General features: G+C 44.3%; 2 protein-coding genes across 2 annotated transcripts in view; one reads left to right on the top strand and one right to left on the bottom strand.

Moving 5' to 3' along the window:
• The first annotated feature begins 2,921 nt into the window (after positions 1–2,921).
• Positions 2,922–10,314, top strand: si:ch211-195b15.7 (synembryn-A). The gene is made up of 15 exons (XM_045210634.1): positions 2,922–2,995; positions 3,215–3,305; positions 3,521–3,568; positions 4,458–4,475; positions 5,014–5,112; positions 5,201–5,943; positions 6,141–6,276; positions 6,438–6,626; positions 7,894–7,988; positions 8,235–8,385; positions 8,586–8,681; positions 8,892–9,036; positions 9,326–9,458; positions 9,700–9,834; positions 9,975–10,314. Exons 2-15 carry the CDS (start codon positions 3,216–3,218, stop codon positions 10,102–10,104), a joined length of 2,208 nt encoding a protein of 735 aa, XP_045066569.1. The 5' UTR covers positions 2,922–2,995; position 3,215; the 3' UTR covers positions 10,105–10,314.
• A 6,256-nt stretch (positions 10,315–16,570) lies between these two features.
• prr12b (proline rich 12b) overlaps positions 16,571–18,706 on the bottom strand; it is a 31,499-nt gene continuing 29,363 nt past the window's right edge. Inside the window, exon 17 of the mRNA XM_045210850.1 lies at positions 16,571–17,900. Coding sequence (XP_045066785.1) covers positions 17,766–17,900 — 135 coding nt within the window. The 3' untranslated portion in view covers positions 16,571–17,765. The remainder of the gene's footprint in view (positions 17,901–18,706) is intronic.

Raw genomic sequence — 18,706 nt, 5'->3', positions numbered from 1 at the left:
TTGGCAAACTCCAAACGGGTTGTCACGTGCCTTTTACTGAGGAGTGGCTTCAATCGGCCACTCTGCCATAAAGGCCTGATTGGTGGAGTGCTGCATTGATGGTTGTCCTTCTGGAAGGTTCTTCCATCTCCACAGAGGAACTCTGGAGCTCTGTCAGAGTGACCATCGGGTTCTTGGTCACCTCCCTGACCATGGCCCTTCTCCCCCGATTGCTCAGTTTGGCCAGGCGGCCAGCTCTAGGAAGAGTCTTGGTGGTTCCAAACTTCTTCCATTTAAGAATGATGGAGGCCACTGTGTTCTTGGGGACCTTCAATGCAGCAGACATTTTTGGTACCCTTCCCCAGATCTGTGCCTCGACACAATCCTGTCTCGGAGCTCTATAGACAATTCCTTCGACCTTATGGCTTGGTTTTTGCTCTGACATGCACTGTCAGCTGTGGGACCTTATATAGACAGGTGTGTGCCTTTCCAAATCATGTCCAATCAATTGAATTTACCACAGGTGGACTCCAATCAAGTTGTATAAACATCTCAAGGATGATCAATGGAAACAGGATGCACCTGAGCTCAATTTCGAGTATCATAGCAAAGGGTCTGAATACTTGTGTAAATAATTATAAGTAAATAAATAAAAATCTAAAAACCTGTTTTCGCTTTGTCATTATGGGGTATTGTGTGTAGATTGATGATGATAAAAAAAAAATCAATTTTAGAATAAGGCTGTAACGTAACGCAACAAAATGTGGAAAAAGGGAAGGGGTCTGAATACTTTCCGAATGCACTGTATCCATAAAAATTATGCCAGCTGATTCATGATTTCGACTGGCTGAGAAACGCTGCCTGCCTGTCTGTCTCGTCCCGACTCCCGACACGTTCATTACTATGGGACAGTAGGAGATCGAATTTCAGTATTGAAACAATGTTGCAAATGTGTGAGAGACAGACAGCAAGGTTTATACAAATCTCCGCTGTTGAAAACAAATGTTAGTCTAAAAGAAATGTGAGATAATGTCTCGATGCTTTATATAGTGGAGATGAAGTTTATACATTGCCTGGCTGGGCTGATGAGACAGTGGATTGCGCAGTCAGATGGAACAGAGTAAATAGGCATCATAGATTTAGCCTGTGGTAACTTGTGGAATAGACACCGGCTGGAATGCGATTTTAACCAATCAGCATTCAGGATTAGAACCACCCGTTGTAAAATGGGGTTTTGATCCTCTCGAACAAGGCCAATATTTGCAATTCAGTGCTTTTGTGGTCTGCCATGAGAAAAAGATTTGTAGATGTGCAAACAGATATTTGCAAGCAAGGAGAGAGCGACTTGTACAATAGCTTCCAAAAATGTTTTACAAAAGGAAAAAAGCTAGCTAACTAGCCATAAAACAAAGACATTTAAACGTACCCGCCATGACAAGTAACAGCTGGGCTTTTTGGTGGACATTGCGCAAGTGGTAAACTGGTAATGCACGTCGCGATTGACAGGTGGTTGCGCAAGACAACACACCCATGTGAGCTGTAACCAACCAACCAATGTAGAGCAGCCTACGGGTCTATAAAAAAACGAATCTGATTGGTTAGAAGAAACAGGTTCCAAGAGCTCCTGCTCTCTCTCTCTCAATTCAATTCAATTCAAAGAGCTTTATTGGCATGGGAAACATATTTTTACATAGCCCAAGCAAATTAAATAGATAATAAACAAAATAAATAATCAAAAATAAACAGTAAACAATCAACTCACAAAAGATCCAAAGGAAAATAGACATCTCGCTCTCTCTCTCGCTCTCTCTCTCTCTCTCTCTCTCTCTCTCTCTCTCTCTCTCCTTGCAAATCACTGTTTGCACATCTACAAATATTTTTGTCATATTAAAAAGCACTGCCAAAAGTCTGAGCATGCGAAATTGACATGCGCAGATGTACAGATGCAATTATTGCTCGCAAATATTACAAGTTTGGGAATGCGATTACAACTACAATCTTTCTTTTTATGTTCACAACTCATCAGTTACACGTTTGAGAATGTGTTTACAACTACAGATTACTATTTCATGTTCACAACTCATCAGTTACACACTTGCAAATTGTGTTTACTACTACAAATCTATTCTACACGCTCAAATCATTATGTGAATGATTTACCTACATATGTTATTCTCTTCCTTGTGATGTAAGTGTCAAGAAGATGTGTTGAATCCCCAACGAAGCATTAGCGTTCTTGGATGCAACGGAAAGATTTCCGCGGTCGTAATGTTAACGGAAAAAACAACAGGCACATGCAAGAGTATCAAACTCACAGGAGTAAAATGAAAGCAATCAATCCATCGAGGTTTAAGTGAGAAGTGGATTTTGCACCACTCAAACACGGGAAATAGATTGCTGACAAAGACAGATCCTCACCATTCCCCTCATCCCTCCCTCCATCTATCCATCCATCCCTCCATCCCTCTTTCTGTTTCAAATTACCCTAATTAGTAAATAGGCTCACAGGCTTTCATCTCTCCGACTCCCCCTTTCCACAACTCTCTTTTAACCCCCCTTTCTTTAACAGGTATGAGCAGCATCAGTACCTTGTCAACGCGCCCTCCTCTCATTTTTTTGTTGTCTTTTCTCTTTTTCTCAAGCCTGTCTGTCTGTCTATGAGGACGATAAAATATAAAAACATTCTCATTTGTGAAGCATCTCTTCATTTCCTCACGCTTTTGCTTTCCCTTCACTACCAGGCTATCTTCTCTGTATTGTTCCAATTTCTAATCTGTGAAACGTTCCTTATTTTCCTGTCTGTCTCTGTCCATTTACTAGTCACTGTTCACAATATAATCCATGGCCTGTTGTACTGTGAAAAGAGAGAGAGTGGGAGTGAGCGAGAAAGAGGTGAGGGAGATTAGATTAGATTACATACAGGGTTTAGGAGATAGAAACTGCACAGAGAAACACAGAGAGACAAAGAGACAAGACCAAGGTTGCTATCTGTATCCTGCCATTGAAGGGACACCAGGTTTGTGGGGTGTAGATGTAGGTGGAATGTGTTCCGCATGACTGAAGGTGATAGTATTGAATCTTGTATGTTAGGATGAAAAGTAATGCTTGATCACACTGCTTTGGTTCAGCATTGTAATGGTGTGTGTGTGTGTGTGTGTGTGTGTGTGTGTGTGTGTGTGTGTGTGTGTGTGTGTGTGTGTGTGTGTGTGTGTGTGTGTGTGTGTGTGTTTTAAAGCATGGATATGGACTTGGAGAGGATCATTCAGTGCATCAAACAAGGAGACCAGGACAGTGTCCAGACACACCTAGACTACTACAACACTCAGGTACTACACTGCCTGAGTTACTGTGACTACCACACTACTGTAAACAACTGTCTGTAACCATGACTACCACACCATGGGGCTGTCTGTTTCCATGACTACAATACTCCATGACTGCACCATGTATCCTTGACTGTATTCTTATACCCTCTCCTTCTCTTTCTTTTTCCAATTATCTTTCTCCCTCCCTCCCACACATCCCACCATCTTCTCCACAGAATGCTGAATGCTTCTTCTTCAATAAGGAAGAGAGGGAAAGAAGAAAGGTGAGGACGAAGATAAGACTTGAACTATTCTTTATTTCTGTCATTCCTTTGCATCATTTCTCTGTTGCCTCTCTCTCTTTCATTCTTCCGTCATCCCTTACTTTCTATTTCTTCCTCCCTCTGCCCTTCCCCATCTATATCTCTGTCTATTCCCCTGGCCTGTCCATGTCCTCTCAGTGTCAGGCCACCAGAGGCTCAGATTAACCATGTAATTAGTCAGAATCCTGCTCATCCCTCGCCACTCATCTTAATCTCCCTCTTTCACTCATACTCCATCCCTGTCGTTCTCCTCCCCTCCCTGTCTCGCTGTCCTGTCTATCTGCAGTTCTCTTTCTTTCTTTCTTTCTTTCTTTCTTTCTTTCTTTCTTTCTTTCTTTCTTTCTTTCTTTCTTTCTTTCTTTCTTTCTTTCGCTCTCTTTCTCATATCCCACTGGGCACAAACGTCATTTCAATATCTAGTTTTGATTTATATATGGTTATGTTGTCAAATAACGTGAATTGAATGTGAAATCAACAAAAAAGGTCATCATGTCATTGAATTTAGGTTAAAATATGGGTGAAAAAAAGACATAATTCCCTTATGTTGATGACTTCTTGCAAATCCAATCAATTTAACTTTGTTGTTGAAATGACGTAGAAACAATGTTAATTCAACCAGTTTTTGTCCAGTGGGATGGTTCTTTCCCCTCCCTCCCCTACAGTTATCTTCCCCCTCTCATCCCCTCTTCTCCCTCTCTTCTGTCATCCCCTTCTCTTCCTGTCTTCTCTCTCTGTCATATCTCTTCATATCTCTTCACAATGTTAATGATGTCGTTACTCATCGTTTCTATGTCTTCTTTCTTCCACCTATAATGGCTCTACTCCTTCATGGCTGTGCAAATGACTGCAGCAAAAAGAGCTGGATGAGGTAAAAAGACAAAGACTCATTACACCATCAGAGAGAGAGAGAGAGAGAGAGAGAGAGAGAGAGAGAGAGAGAGAGAGAGAGAGAGAGAGAGAGAGAGAGAGAGAGAGAGAGAGAGAGAGAGAGAGAGAGAGAGAGAGAGAGAGAGAGAGAGAGAGAGAGAGAGAGAGAGAGAGAGAGAGAGAGAGAGAGAGAGAGAGAGAGAGAGAGAGAGAGAGAGAGAGAGAGAGAGAGAGAGAGAGAGAGAGAGAGAGAGAGAGAGAGAGAGAGAGAGAGAGAGAGAGAGAGAGAGAGAGAGAGAAAGGAATAGAGAGAGACAGAGATGGAGGGAGAGGGAGGGGGAGAGCTGAGCTGACAGGTCCTTACTCTACCTTACACTAATCTCCATTCAGTTCAGTGTTTTATTAGTGGGTGTGTGTGTGTGTGTGTAAGTGCGTGCCTATGAGTGTGTCCGTGTGTGTGGCCTACGTAAGTGTGTGTGTGTATTCCAAAGCTAATTGTGTGTAATGACTCAACCTACTCCCCCATTAACCCTCACCAGTTCAGGAAGAACAAAATGAGGGACTTTGTTCCCGACTCGGACTCTGATTTCAACTCAGACTCAGATGACGCTGAGGACCCGGATCTCCTTCTCAGACGGGTGAGTTAGGGTGTGTGTGTGCATGTGTTTCTCTATTTCTACCTGTTGCTCTTTTCGGTTAAACTAAATTATCCTCTCCTCTCCCCAGAGGCTGGCTGCAGCCCTGGTGTGGTTTATCCGTACCCAGCTCCAGCCGGGGGTTCTGAGAGTGACCCTGCGTACGCTACGTATCCTGTCCCGCGACCGGCAGGCTCTGGCGCCCCTAGTGACCGACACCGCTCTCCTCACCCTAGCCCACCTGGGCGGCATAACCTCCCTGCCCATCCCCGAGGGCCAGGAGGAAGACGAGGAGGAAGGTCATGATGCTGAGAGAGAAGATTACTGCCATGGCCTTAGTGACGTCAAGTTGGATGCCTGTAAACAGAGCGACACGGAGGCCGGTGGGTGCAGTAATGGCGCTAATGCTAATACTAGCTCGTTAGCGGTTAGCAACGTGGATGCTAACGTTGTCGGTGCTAGCCCGACCCAGCACTCCTTGGCCCAGGCTTCCACTCAAACCTGTCCAGCCCTGGTTACGGCCAACAACAGCCAAGGTGGAGCGATGACATCGCCATCGGTGACCAGGGACCCCTGCTGCACCCTCAGCACAGAAACCTGCCATGGCAACCTGCGCTCTGTCTCCACGGAAACCTGCACTGCCGAGCACCACTGCTCTCCGGGTCATGGAGCGCTGGTGCGCGGGAAGAGGGATACCCTGGAAGAGAGGGATGAAGAGGAGGACGAAGAAGAGAAAGAGGAAGATGACCAGGTGGGGAGGACGGAAGCCCTGAAAGCCCTGTGTAATATCATCTACAACAGTCAGAGGGCGCAAGAGAGGGTCAGCGCTCTGAGGTGAGGGAGAGCAACTATTGGAGTACAACAAAAAATATTTCTAGTATGGCATCACTTCCCTCATCTCTCTCTCTCTCTCTCTCTCTCTCTCTCTCTCTCTCTCTCTCTCTCTCTCTCTCTCTCTCTCTCTCTCTCTCTCTCTCTCTCTCTCTCTCTCTCTCTCTCTCTCTCTCTCTCTCGCTCTCTCTCTCTCTCAGACTGCTCTCTGGTCTATCAGACAGGCTGAAGCAGGGGATCAGTGCCAAAGCTCTTCCCAGTGGTCAGTTTTATGAACTACGGCTGCTCTTCCTGCTGACGGCTCTGAGACCAGAGCTCAGGGTGCAACTGCAGCAGGTAACAGCCTAGAGGAGGATGGAGTTGTGGTTTCCCTGCTAATGGTTAGGGGTATGATTTGGGGTGGGTAGGCCTACTGTATGCCCCTCTCTCCTGCCCTCCCATCTCACCATCTCTCTTTCTTTTCTCTCTCTCCATATCCCCCTGTCTCCCCCTGTCAGGAGCGAGGGGTGTCCATGCTGACTGCAGCTCTGGAGCAGTGTCTGTCTGTGCAGTGGGGGGAAGAGTACGAGGTGCTGAGCGACCACAGAGCTCCCCCTGTCTCTAAGGAGGTGTCACAGCGGGCTGTGGAGATCCTCAAGACCCTGTTCAACATCACATACAGCATACACAGACAGGAGCCAGACGAGGTGGGTGGAGGAGAGTGATATAGAGGGGAAAGAAACGCACACCTATTTAGGCGAGGTGCTGGCTAGCGGAGTAGAACACTTGAAAAAGAAAAGGAGAGCTGCACACTCTAGGAGCTCAGATTCCATAATTGAATAACCTAATAACCAACGTTTCCACAGACAAGCTGTCTTCATCAGGGTATAATGACAAACACTGCGGGTCACTAGTTTATATAGTGTCAAAGGACACACGCAGGTGTCTGTAATCATGGCCGGGTGTGTCCTGATATCATTGGTTAATTCACAGATAAACAGAACATACAAAAAACATGAATAGATAGCATACGATCATAGATACAACTTGGCTACATAGGCCCACAAACATTTACAAGGAATAGCAAAATCACAATAATCTCAAGAATGGCTTCAAATCAAAGTCTACGTTGAGACCGAACGGAGCAAGGGTCTTTAAATTAAAGATCCAGGCAGCCTCTCGTTTTAACAATAAGTTATTGAGGTCACCCCCTCTCCTAGGGAGGGTGACATGTTCAATGCCGATATAAAGTAGGGACGAAATCGAGTGGTTCGCTTCCAAAAAGTGGGCAGCGAATTAAAAGTACGAATCTCGGATCATCGTAGCACCAGTAGGTGCAAAAACTCGACATACCCAGTCACTGCCCACTTTTTGGAAGCGAACCACTCGATTTCGTCCCTACGTTATATCTGCATCGAACATGTCAACGTAGACCCTGATGAAGACAGCTTGTCTGTCGAAACGTTGGTTATTGGGTTATTAAATTATTGCATCTGGGCTCCTAGAGTGTGCAGCTCTCCTTTTCGGGTGGGGGACAGTCCCATAGAATTAAAATGGGGCTTTGTCCCTATAGCATGATCTACTCCAATATCTAATGTCCGTCTTCTATTGAGCATCCCTGGCTTTTAGTTTGTGAGTAAATAATAATATAATATAATATAATATGCCATTTAGCAGACGCTTTTATCCAAAGCAACTTACAGTCATGCGTGCATACATTTTTTTGTGTATGGGTGGTCCCGGGGATCGAACCCACTACCCTGGCGTTACAAGCGCCATGCTCTACCAGCTGAGCTACAGAGGACCATATCTCTTTGTCTGTCTCTCAGTAGGTAGGAGTAGGTAGCTAAGAGCTGTCTCAAAATACTGATCCAGTATTTTTTAAGTTAAGAGTGAGGGTTCGTTTAAACTGATCCTAGATCTGTGGTCAGGAGGCCTTTTTAACTTGTCCTCTTCTCTTTATGTCCCTCTCAGGAGGATGCAGCTCTCTATCGCCACCTGGCTGCAGTGCTACGTCACTGCCTGCTGCTGACCTGTGACGGAGAAGAACTCAATGAGGAGTTACAGGGGTACGTCCGAGGGCTTCTGCTATCCCCTCTTCTGTTGTCTATCCATGCATTTGTATGTGCATCTTTCTTTTGAAAGTAATGGTGGCCATTCTAGGTGTTGTCAAAATTTTTCCTTTTTCGTGGCAAAGTGGAAAAGATATGTTCTGAATCATTTTTAAATGGGTGCCATTTCAGGTTTTCCCCATGTCTCCTTACCTCTGATCCCTGACCCTTAACCCTTGACCTTTAACCTATAACCCTCCTTAGGCACACAGTGAACGTGCTCTCTGCCCTGCCCCTGCGATGTCTGGACGTGCTGCTGTCTGTGCATCTGACGGAGGGTTCACAGGAGTGGGAGGGGGTCAACATGGACACTGTCCACACCCTACTCACCTTCATGGAGAGACGCCTGGACAGGGTGAGGCAGAGGGAGGGAGGGATTGAGAGAGAGTGGAAAGTGGGTAGGAAAGGAGGCACCTATCTCATATGAGGATGCTGTTTGCTTCCCCATGGTGTGCAGTGGAGGGTTGCATCTCAATAGTATATAGCTATGGAAGCATACTGGATGTGTATAAAGGGTCATAAGCTGACAAAATCACCTATGTATTTGTTATGAAGGGTCAGAAGTTGAAGGAGAAACTGACTCCAGTCCTGAATCTATTGACTGAGAGCTGCCGTGCGCACCGAGAGACACGCCACTACCTTAGACAACAGGTACTGTTCTCTCCTGTTAGGCTGAAACTCCAACTGATTATTGTGGCTTTAAAACAGTATGATAATGCTAGTCTGATGTTCGGTTTACATTGTTGGAGAAGCCTGCTTCGACTTTTGATATTGGGGCCTCTGTCTGTCCCCTCCTGGATAGCAGCTAGTTTTTGCTCCCACACAGCACTAACACCTGCCTCTGCCTGTCCACTGCTACAGATCCTCCCCCCTCTGAGGGACGTGGCCCTGAGGCCGGAGCAGGGGGCCACAGTGAGGGGACGTCTGGTGCGCCTGATGACCCACATGGACACGGACATCAAGCACTGTGCTGCCGAGCTCCTCTTTGTGCTCTGCAAAGAGAACGGTGCCCATATCATATCACACTCCTGTCACACTTACTAGCTCCTCATTTCAAAGTAACTCTTAGTTAGAAGAACCCGCTCGTATCACAGCGGCAGGTAGCTTAGTGGTTAAGAGCGTTGTGCCAGTAACCGAAAGGTCTCTGGTTCTAATCCCCGAGCCGACTAGGTGAAAAATCTGTCGATGTGCCCTTGAGCAAGGCACTTAACCCTACTTGCTCCTGTAAGTCGCTCTGGATAAGAGTGTCTGCTAAATGACTAAAATGTAAATATATCTCTTTGTCTGTCTCTCAGTGAGTCGTTTTGTGAAGTACACAGGCTATGGTAACGCAGCAGGTTTGCTGGCAGCGCGGGGCATGCTGAGTGGAGGTCAGGTGACCCACGCCCAGTACTCTAGCGACTCAGACTCTGACACAGAGGAATACAGGTGTGTAAAACAACCATTGATAATGTCACAAACACAACACTTTGTAATACTGTATAGGGACACAATGCATCGTTAGGGACTGATAGATTGGACTTGGAACTATCGGAACAAGCAACAGGAGCAATTTTCGAAAAAGGTCATTGAATTGAGACTGGGAAAGTGTTTAGCAGAATCCTATGAAGTGCACTTGTTAGGAGTGGACAGTATTTACAAGGGAGGTGTTTGTAACTGTGTTCCACAGGGAAGCTAAGGGGCGCATCAACCCAGTGACGGGGAGGGTGGAGGAGGAGCAGCCAGACCCCATGGAGGGAATGACGGAGCAGGAGAAAGAGCAGGAGGCACAAAGACTCATCGGCCTGTTCAACAGGCTCTCACGGTGTGTGTGTGTGCTTGTGAGCATGTGTGTGCGTGTTGTGTGTGTGTGAGTACATACCTGTTCTAGCTAGTGACTATCCAAGTGTGTGAAATAGATGGATGTTGCCATTTTCTCTCTCTCTCTCTCTCTCTCTCTCTCAGGGACAAGATCATCCAACCAGTGGGAGTGACGACAGGGGGGAGACTGGAGCCCCTGTGTGGTCAGATGAGGGGGAGCACTGTGGAAGAGGAGGAATCAGAGGGAGAGAGTGAGGAAGAGAGGGAAAAGTAGGGAGGAGAGAAAAGTGAGAGATAGGAGGGTGGAGTAAGAAGATTACAAGAAGTTACTGCATAGGATGAAGTTACAGCATAGGATGGTGAAGAGAGAGAGAGGAAAAGAGATAGAGGTTGGTTTGTATTTATATAGCACAGTGGTGGAAAGAGTACCCAATTTTCATACTTCAGTAAAAGTAAAGATACATTAACAGAAAATGACTCAAGTGAAAGCCACTAAATTGTAGAATAATAGTGAAGACATCAAAACTATGAAATAACACATATGGAATCATGTAGTAACCAAAAAGGTGTGAAACAAATCAAAATCTAAGTAGCCACCTTTTGCCTTGATGACACTCTTGGCATTCTCTCAACCAGCTTCATGAGGAATGCTTTTCCAACAGTCTTGAAGGAGTTACCACATATGCTGAGCACTTGTTGGCTGCTTTTCCTTCCCTCTGCGGTCCAACTCATCCCAAACCATATCAATTGGGTTGAGGTCGGGTGATTGTGGAGGCCAGGTCATCTGATGCAGCACTCCATCACTCTCCTTCTTGGTCAAATAGCCCTTACACAGCCTGGAGGTGTGTTTTGGGTCATTGTCCTGTTGAAAAACAAATGATAGTCCCACTAAGCCCAAACCAGATGGGATGGCGTATCGCTGCAGAATGCTGTGGTAGCCATGCTGGTTAAGTGCGCCTTGAATTCTAAATAAATCACAGACAGTGTCACCAGCAAAGCACCCCCACACCATTACACTTCCTCCTCCATGCTTCACGGTGGGAACCACACATGCGGCGATCATCCGTTCACCTACTCTGCGTCTCACAAAGACATGGCGGTTGGAACCAAAAATCTCGGAGGACAATGTCCATTGCTCGTATTTCTTGGCCGAAGCAAGTCTCTTCTTCTTATTGGTGTCCTTTAGTAGTGGTTTCTTTGCAGCAATTCGACCATGAAAGCCTGATTCACACAGTCTCCTCTGAACAGTTGATGTTGAGATGTGTCTGTTAATTGAACTCTGTGAAGCATTTATTTGGCCTGCAATCTGAGGTGCCGTTAACTCTAATGAACTTATCCTCTGCAGCAGAGGTAACTCTGGGTCTTCCTTTCCTGTGGCGGTCCTCATGAGAGCCAGTTTCATCATAGCGCTTGATGGTTTTTGCGACTGCACTTGAAGAAACTTTCAAAGTTCTTGAAATTTTCCGGATTGACTGACCTTCATGTCTTAAAGTAATGATGGACTGTTGTTTCTCTTTGCTTATTTGAGCTGTTCTTGCCATAATATGGACTTAGTATTTTACCAAATAGGGCTATCTTCTGTATACCACCCCTACCTTGTCACAACACAACTGATTGGCTCAAACGCATTAACTTTTAAATTAAATTAAATTAACTTTTAAGAAGGCACACCTGTTAATTGAAATGCATTCCAGGTGACTACCTCATGAAGCTGGTTGAGAGAATGCCAAGAGTGCGCAAAGCTGTCATCAAGGCAAAGGGTGGCTACTTTGAAGAATCTCAAATATGAAATATATTTTGATTTGTTTAACAATTTTTTGGTTACTACATGATTCCATGTGTGTTATTTCATAGTTTGATGTCTTCACTATTATTCTACAATGTAGAAAATAGTATAAAATAAAGAAAACCCCTGGAATGAGTAGGTGTGCCCAAACCTTTGACTGGTACTGTACTTAAGTATCAAAATTAAAAGTAAATGCTATAAATCCTTTCAAATTCCTTATATTAAGCAAACCAGACGGAACAATTTATTTGATTTTTTTAAATGTATGGTTAGCCAGGGGCACACTCGAAATGTAACAAGTTATGTTGGGTGTCAGGGAAAATGTATGGGAGTAAAAACGACATATTTTCTTTAGGAATTTAGTGGAGTAAAAGTAAAAGTTGTACAAACTATAAATAATAAAGTACAGATACCCCCCCAAAATACGAAGTATTTTTACTTAGTTACTTTACACCACTGATATAGCGCCTTTCATCCATTTACCTGAAAGCACTTTACTTTGAAGCGTGTGTCTGTACCCCACCTGAGTGTAGCACTAGTCTGAATGTACTGTATACGGTAGCATCACCCACCAAAACACCACTCTTAGAATCACTGTTTAGCCAGGTACATTCATCAAGAAAAGAAAAAAACGCTAGAGAAAGGACAAGGAGCAGAGAATAGAGTCCTCAGATTCCTTGGCAATCGTAGTGCTGTTGTTTACCTTCCATATCCTCTATTTTCCACTCTGGTTCCTCTCCTGGAGATACCCCCACTTATGTTAAAGTGTGCAATGCCATTTGCTTGTACAGTGGGGGAAAAAAGTATTTAGTCAGCTACCAATTGTGCAAGTTCTCCCACTTAAAAAGATGAGAGAGGCCTGTAATTTTCATCATAGATACACGTCAACTATGACAGAGAAATTGAGAAAAAAAAATCCAGAAAATCACATTGTAGGATTTTTAATGAATTTATTTGCAAATTATGGTGGAAAATAAGTATTTGGTCACCTACAAACAAGCAAGATTTCTGGCTCTCACAGACCTGTAACTTCTTCTTTAAGAGGCTCCTCTGTCCTCCACTCGTTACCTGTATTAATGGCACCTGTTTGAACTTGTTATCAGTATAAAAGACACCTGTCCACAACCTCAAACAGTCACACTCCAAACTCCACTATGGCCAAGACCAAAGAGCTGTCAAAGGACACCAGAAACAAAATTGTAGACCTGCACCAGGCTGGGAAGACTGAATCTGCAATAGGTAAGCAGCTTGGTTTGAAGAAATCAACTGTGGGAGCAATTATTAGGAAATGGAAGACATACAACACCACTGATAATCTCCCTCGATCTGGGGCTCCACGCAAGATCTCACCCCGTGGGGTCAAAATGATCACAAGAACGGTGAGCAAAAATCCCAGAACCACACGGGGGGACCTAGTAAATGACCTGCAGAGAGCTGGGACCAAAGTAACAAAGCCTACCATCAGTAACACACTACGCCGCCAGGGACTCAAATCCTGCAGTGCAAGACGTGCCCCCCTGCTTAAGCCAGTACATGTCCAGGCCCGTCTGAAGTTTGCTAGAGTGCATTTGGATGATCCAGAAGAGGATTGGGAGAATGTCATATGGTCAGATGAAACCAAAATATAACTTTTTGGTAAAAACTCAACTCGTCGTGTTTGGAGGACAAAGAATGCTGAGTTGCATCCAAAGAACACCATACCTACTGTGAAGCATGGGGGTGGAAACATCATGCTTTGGGGCTGTTTTTCTGCAAAGGGACCAGACGACGGCTCCGTGTAAAGGAAAGAATGAATGGGGCCATGTATCGTGAGATTTTGAGTGAAAACCTCCTTCCATCAGCAAGGGCATTGAAGATGAAACGTGGCTGGGTCTTTCAGCATGACAATGATCCCAAACACACCGCCCGGGCAACGAAGGAGTGGCTTCGTAAGAAGCATTTCAAGGTCCTGGAGTGGCCTAGCCAGTCTCCAGATCTCAACCCCATAGAAAATCTTTGGAGGGAGTTGAAAGTCCTTGTTGCCCAGCGACAGCCCCAAAACATCACTGCTCTAGAGGAGATCTGCATGGAGGAATGGGCCAAAATACCAGCAACAGTGTGTGAAAACCTTGTGAAGACTTACAGAAAACGTTTGACCTGTGTCATTGCCAACAAAGGGTATATAACAAAGTATTGAGAAACTTTTGTTATTGAGCAAATACTTATTTTCCACCATAATTTGCAAATACATTTCATTAAAAATCCTACAATGTGATTTTCTGGATTTTATTTTTCTCATTTTGTCTGTCATAGTTGACGTGTACCTATGATGAAAATTACAGGCCTCTCTCATCTTTTTAAGTGGGAGAACTTGCACAATTGGTGGCTGACTAAATACTTTTCCCCCCCACTGTAACAGGGGGAAATATCTGGTTGAGTGTGTGGTGTGTTTCTGTACCTGTAATTGTTCACTCCACCCAACCAAGGAGACACTCCACTCTGAGGACATTATCCCAATGTGGAACATATATCACAATTGGACTGGAGAAGGAATAACAGGTCCATGATGATTGTAATCAATGATGTGGGAGCAGTTATTGTGCAGGTGTCTGTCCCTGTCATGTGAAGGGAAAGGGTATCAGTACTTTTGAGTAACATACATTTTCCTCTTCCAACGTGTTGTCATTCATTCTTCTGCGTATAGACTTCCTTTCCCCTCCAACATTTGCTGTAGTGTAAAATGCATATGGTTTCTCATGTTTAAATATAAATAAACCATTCCTGCTGTACTGTACTGTCACAGTGTCTGCCTTGGATAGGAACAATTATCACTAGGGGTCAAATCCTCTGAAACTCTTCTGGGGCTGTCACAGAAAATGTGTTTTGTCAGCATTTTCACACTGAAGAAATGATTAAATTGATTGGATCAGAAACTTCACAGACGCAGACTTTTAACTGGCGTAATAAGATTCTAGTTAAGATTTTCTCTAACATTAGGATGATAATGTTTTGATAACAAATTCTTTTTTTGTTCCAGGAAATATTTTAAATTAAATATCCTTGGAATGTTCTCATTCACTAAAATGTTGTGCACACCAATCTGTAATAACCACCACCGAACATTCCCCAAACGTTCTCATTAGGTTTCCAGTTAATGTAACAACACAATGTACCAGTAATATTTTTAGAACATACTGCCGCAACTAAATATGAAAGGGAACATTCTTGCAACATCAGGCCTATGTTTTATACAGACATTGTATAATCATCCGCACAACTGGACAGTTTCTGATATGAGAACATTTGCCTCAGCCTGACGAATGTTCTGGGAACTTTCAAATAACCAATTTTGGTTTGCTGGGGACTCACTCATACACAGCATCTCCTTTCACTGATTTGATTTATTTTCTGTCTTTATATTCCCCTCTCTTGGATCAGTCTGTACCTCTGAAACCCTACCCACCTTTGTTATATCCCCTCGTCCCCAATCTGAGCTGTTTCATTCCTCTGTATTTTTTCAGACAATTTCAGTTCAACATACACTACATGACCAAAAGTATGTGGACAACTGCTCGTCCAACATCTCATTCCAAAATCATGGGCATTAATATGGAGTTGGTCCCCCCTTCGCTGCTATAACATCCTCCACTCTTCTGGGAAGGCTTTCCACTAGATGTTGGAACATTGCTGCGGGGACTTGCTTCCATTAAGCCACAAGAGCATTAGTGAGGTTGGGCACTGATGTTGGGCGATTAGGCCTGGCTCGCAGTCGGTGTTCCAATTCATCTCAAAGGTTGGGGTTGAGGTCAGGGCTCTGTGCAGGCCAGTCAAGTTCTTCCAAACCAATCTCAATAAACCATTTCTGTATGGATCTCGCTTTGTGCACGGCGGCATTGTCATGCTGAAACAGGAAAGGGGCTTCCCCAAACTGTTGCCACAAAGTTGGAAGCACAGAATCGTCTAGAATGTCATTGTATGCTGAGCGTTAAGATTTCCCTTCACTGGAACCAAGGGGCCTAGTCCGAACAATGAAAAACAGCCCCAGACCATTATTCCTTCTCCACCAAACATTACAGTTGGCACTATGCATTGGGGCAGGTAGCGTTCTACTGGCATCTGCCAAACCCAGATTTGTCCGTCGGACTGCCATATGGTGAAGCGTGATTCATCACTCCAGAAATGCGTTTCCACTGCTCCAGAGGCCAATGGCGGCGAGCTTTACACCACTCCAGCCGACACTTGGCATTGCGCATGGTGATCTTAGGCTTTTGTGCGGCTGCTCGAACAGTTCTTGTGCTGACTTTGCTTCCAGAGGCAGTTTGGAACTCGGTAGTGAGTGTTGCAACTGAGGACATTTTATATGCGCTACGTGCTTCAGCACTCGGCGGTCCCGTTCTGTGAGCTTATGTGGCCTACCACTTCATGGCTTTGCCGTTGTTGCTCTTAGACGTTTCCACTTCACAATAACAGCACTTACAGTTGACCGGGACACCTCTAGCAGGGAAGAAATTTGACGAACTGACTTGTTGGAAAGGTGGCATCCTATGACGGTGCCACGTTGAAAGTCACTGAGCTCTTCAGTAAGGCCATTCTACTGCCAATATTTGTCTATGGAGATTGCATGGCCGTGTGCTCGATTTTATACACCTGTCAGCATCGGGTGAGGCTGAAATAGCCGAATCCACTCATTTGCAGGGTTGTCCACATACTTTTGTATATATAGTGTACTTTACTAACAATAGTACATGTGGTTCCGGGTTGGGGAAATCCTATTTCCAGCCAAATCAGAAAGTACACCAAATTCCAATTCCAATTTCAAAATGTTCCTCATTGGAATTGCAATTTTAGTGTACAATTTTAATTGACTGGAATTTAAATGGATCTGACCCCAACCCTGATATGTGGTCAACCACACACTTACTATACTGCATTCTCTTATAAAGCTTTAGGAGGAAAAACAAAATTACAGCTAAAGTTGTTTTTCCCCGTCATTTTCAAATTTTTATTTGCTTTTGTCAAATACAGGAATATCATGTACAGAAGAGGAACTGGGCTTTAGAGACTGAAGTAACTGTACAATATTTACAGAGAAAAAAGAGCTTGAACAAATAGGTAAACCTCCAAAATAATAATTATCATAAACAACAAAGATCAAATAAAAACAGTCAACACAGATTTTATACGCTTTTTAACCGTTACACCTCCCTAAAACCACAGTGCTTTCTTTTAGAAAGCGAACAGATATTTATTTTAATTTATTAACTTCAGGTGTAAACTCTGCTCTCATTGTCTTTTGAAGAACAAACATAAAGAACACAATTTGCTTAGTTTTTAAATACATTTTTCCCCCTCACAATTTATTTAAGCAGACAGAAAAAAGGGAACATCACACACTCCACTAACCATCCCTTTCCCCTCCTCCACTCGTTGTTTCCTTCAGCAGTACAGGGGGACTGAGCAAAGGATTTTGGGTAGGCCATTTCATGTATACCCTAATAAAACATTATTTAAAATAACAACAGCAAACAATCCCAGCTAGGGAGGGTAATTTCCTTGTATAAATAATACAAATCATAATTATTAATACATATACGTATATATATATATAGTGTTTGTATGTTGGTGTGTGTGCCCGTGCATGTTTGGATGTAGATCGCAATCTTTCCTGTAGTGCTGACGATTCACGGTGGTCCCCTGCTTTCCCTGTTCAGGTCAAGTGGCAGACGTCGTACCCTTTCACACATTCACTATTTTCACTCCGCCTCCTCCGCACTCCTCAGTCCTTCTCTTTTCTTTAGTCAAGAGATACTTTGTGAGAGAAAAAGTCAACAAAAGCGCTAAAAACAGTTCATTGTAGCATCCATTTTAAGTTAAAACTCAACCGTACTCACAGACCGAACATTGCCTGTTCTCTCTTTCTCGCTGGGCAAGAACTAGAGTGGTAGGATCTGAAACCCCCCTCTCTCTCCATCTTGGTACAGTCCAGTGTTCTCCACTCCAACTCTCTTGCTTTGTCTCCCAAATACTGTATACCTCCTCCCTCCCTTCCCTTCTCCAACCCACATTCTGCTTTCCAAATGACACCCTATTCTCCATATAGGCCCTGGGGAATTGTAGTGCTCTATGTAGGGAATAGGGTAATATTTTGGATGTGGCCCCCTCCTCCCTCATCAGGCTTTGGTGCTGAGGGTCAGCAGGTCGATAAAGGAGTTGAAGAGGGTCTCCAGCCAGTCCTGGTTGGCCATACACTGCTGCACCACCTCCTCCTGCCCAGGGTCCTCCGCTGCCTGCTCTATACTGTCCGTCTGGGGGGGAATAGAGAAAGAGAATAGAATAGTTTATTATCCTCCAAGAAAGACATTCGATTATTTTGCTATTGAAATTCACTTGCTTATTTACAGTATATATACAAAAGTATGTGGCTCTTCAAATTAGTGGATTCGACTATTTCAGCCACACCCGTTGCTGACAGGTGTATAAAATCGAGCACACAGCCAGGCAATCTCCATAGACAAACATTGGCAGTAGAATGGCCTTACTGAAGCGTTCCAAACTGCCTCTGGAAGCAAAGTCAGCACAAGAACTGTTCGAGCAGCCGCACAAAAGCCTAGGATCACCATGCGCAATGCCAAGTGTCGGCTGGAGTGGTGTAAAGCTCGCCGCCATTGGCCTCTGGAGCAGTGGAAACGCGTTTTCTGGAGTGATTCATGGAGTGAATCACGCTTCACCATATGGCAGTCCGACTGACAAATCTGGGTTTGGCAGATGCCAGTAGAACGCTACCTGCCCCAATGCATAGCGCCAATTGTAATGTTTGGTGGAGGAGGAATAATGGTCTGGGGCTGTTTTTCATTGTTTGGGCTAGGTTCCAGTGAAGGGAACTGTAAAGGGAAATCTTAACGCTCAGCATACAATGACATTCTAGACGATTCTGTGCTTCAAATTTTGTGGCAACAGTTTGGGGAAGGCCCTTTCCTGTTTCAGCATGACAATGCTGCCATGCACAAAGCGAGATTCATACCGAAATTGTTTATTGAGATCGGTTTGGAAGAACTTGACTGGCCTGCACAGATTCCTGACAACATCGAACACCTTTGAATTGAATTGGAAC

The sequence above is a fragment of the Coregonus clupeaformis genome, chromosome 35 (assembly GCF_020615455.1).
Source record: "Coregonus clupeaformis isolate EN_2021a chromosome 35, ASM2061545v1, whole genome shotgun sequence".
NCBI lineage: Eukaryota > Metazoa > Chordata > Actinopteri > Salmoniformes > Salmonidae > Coregonus > Coregonus clupeaformis.
This window is presented reverse-complemented; position numbering and strand designations above follow the sequence as displayed.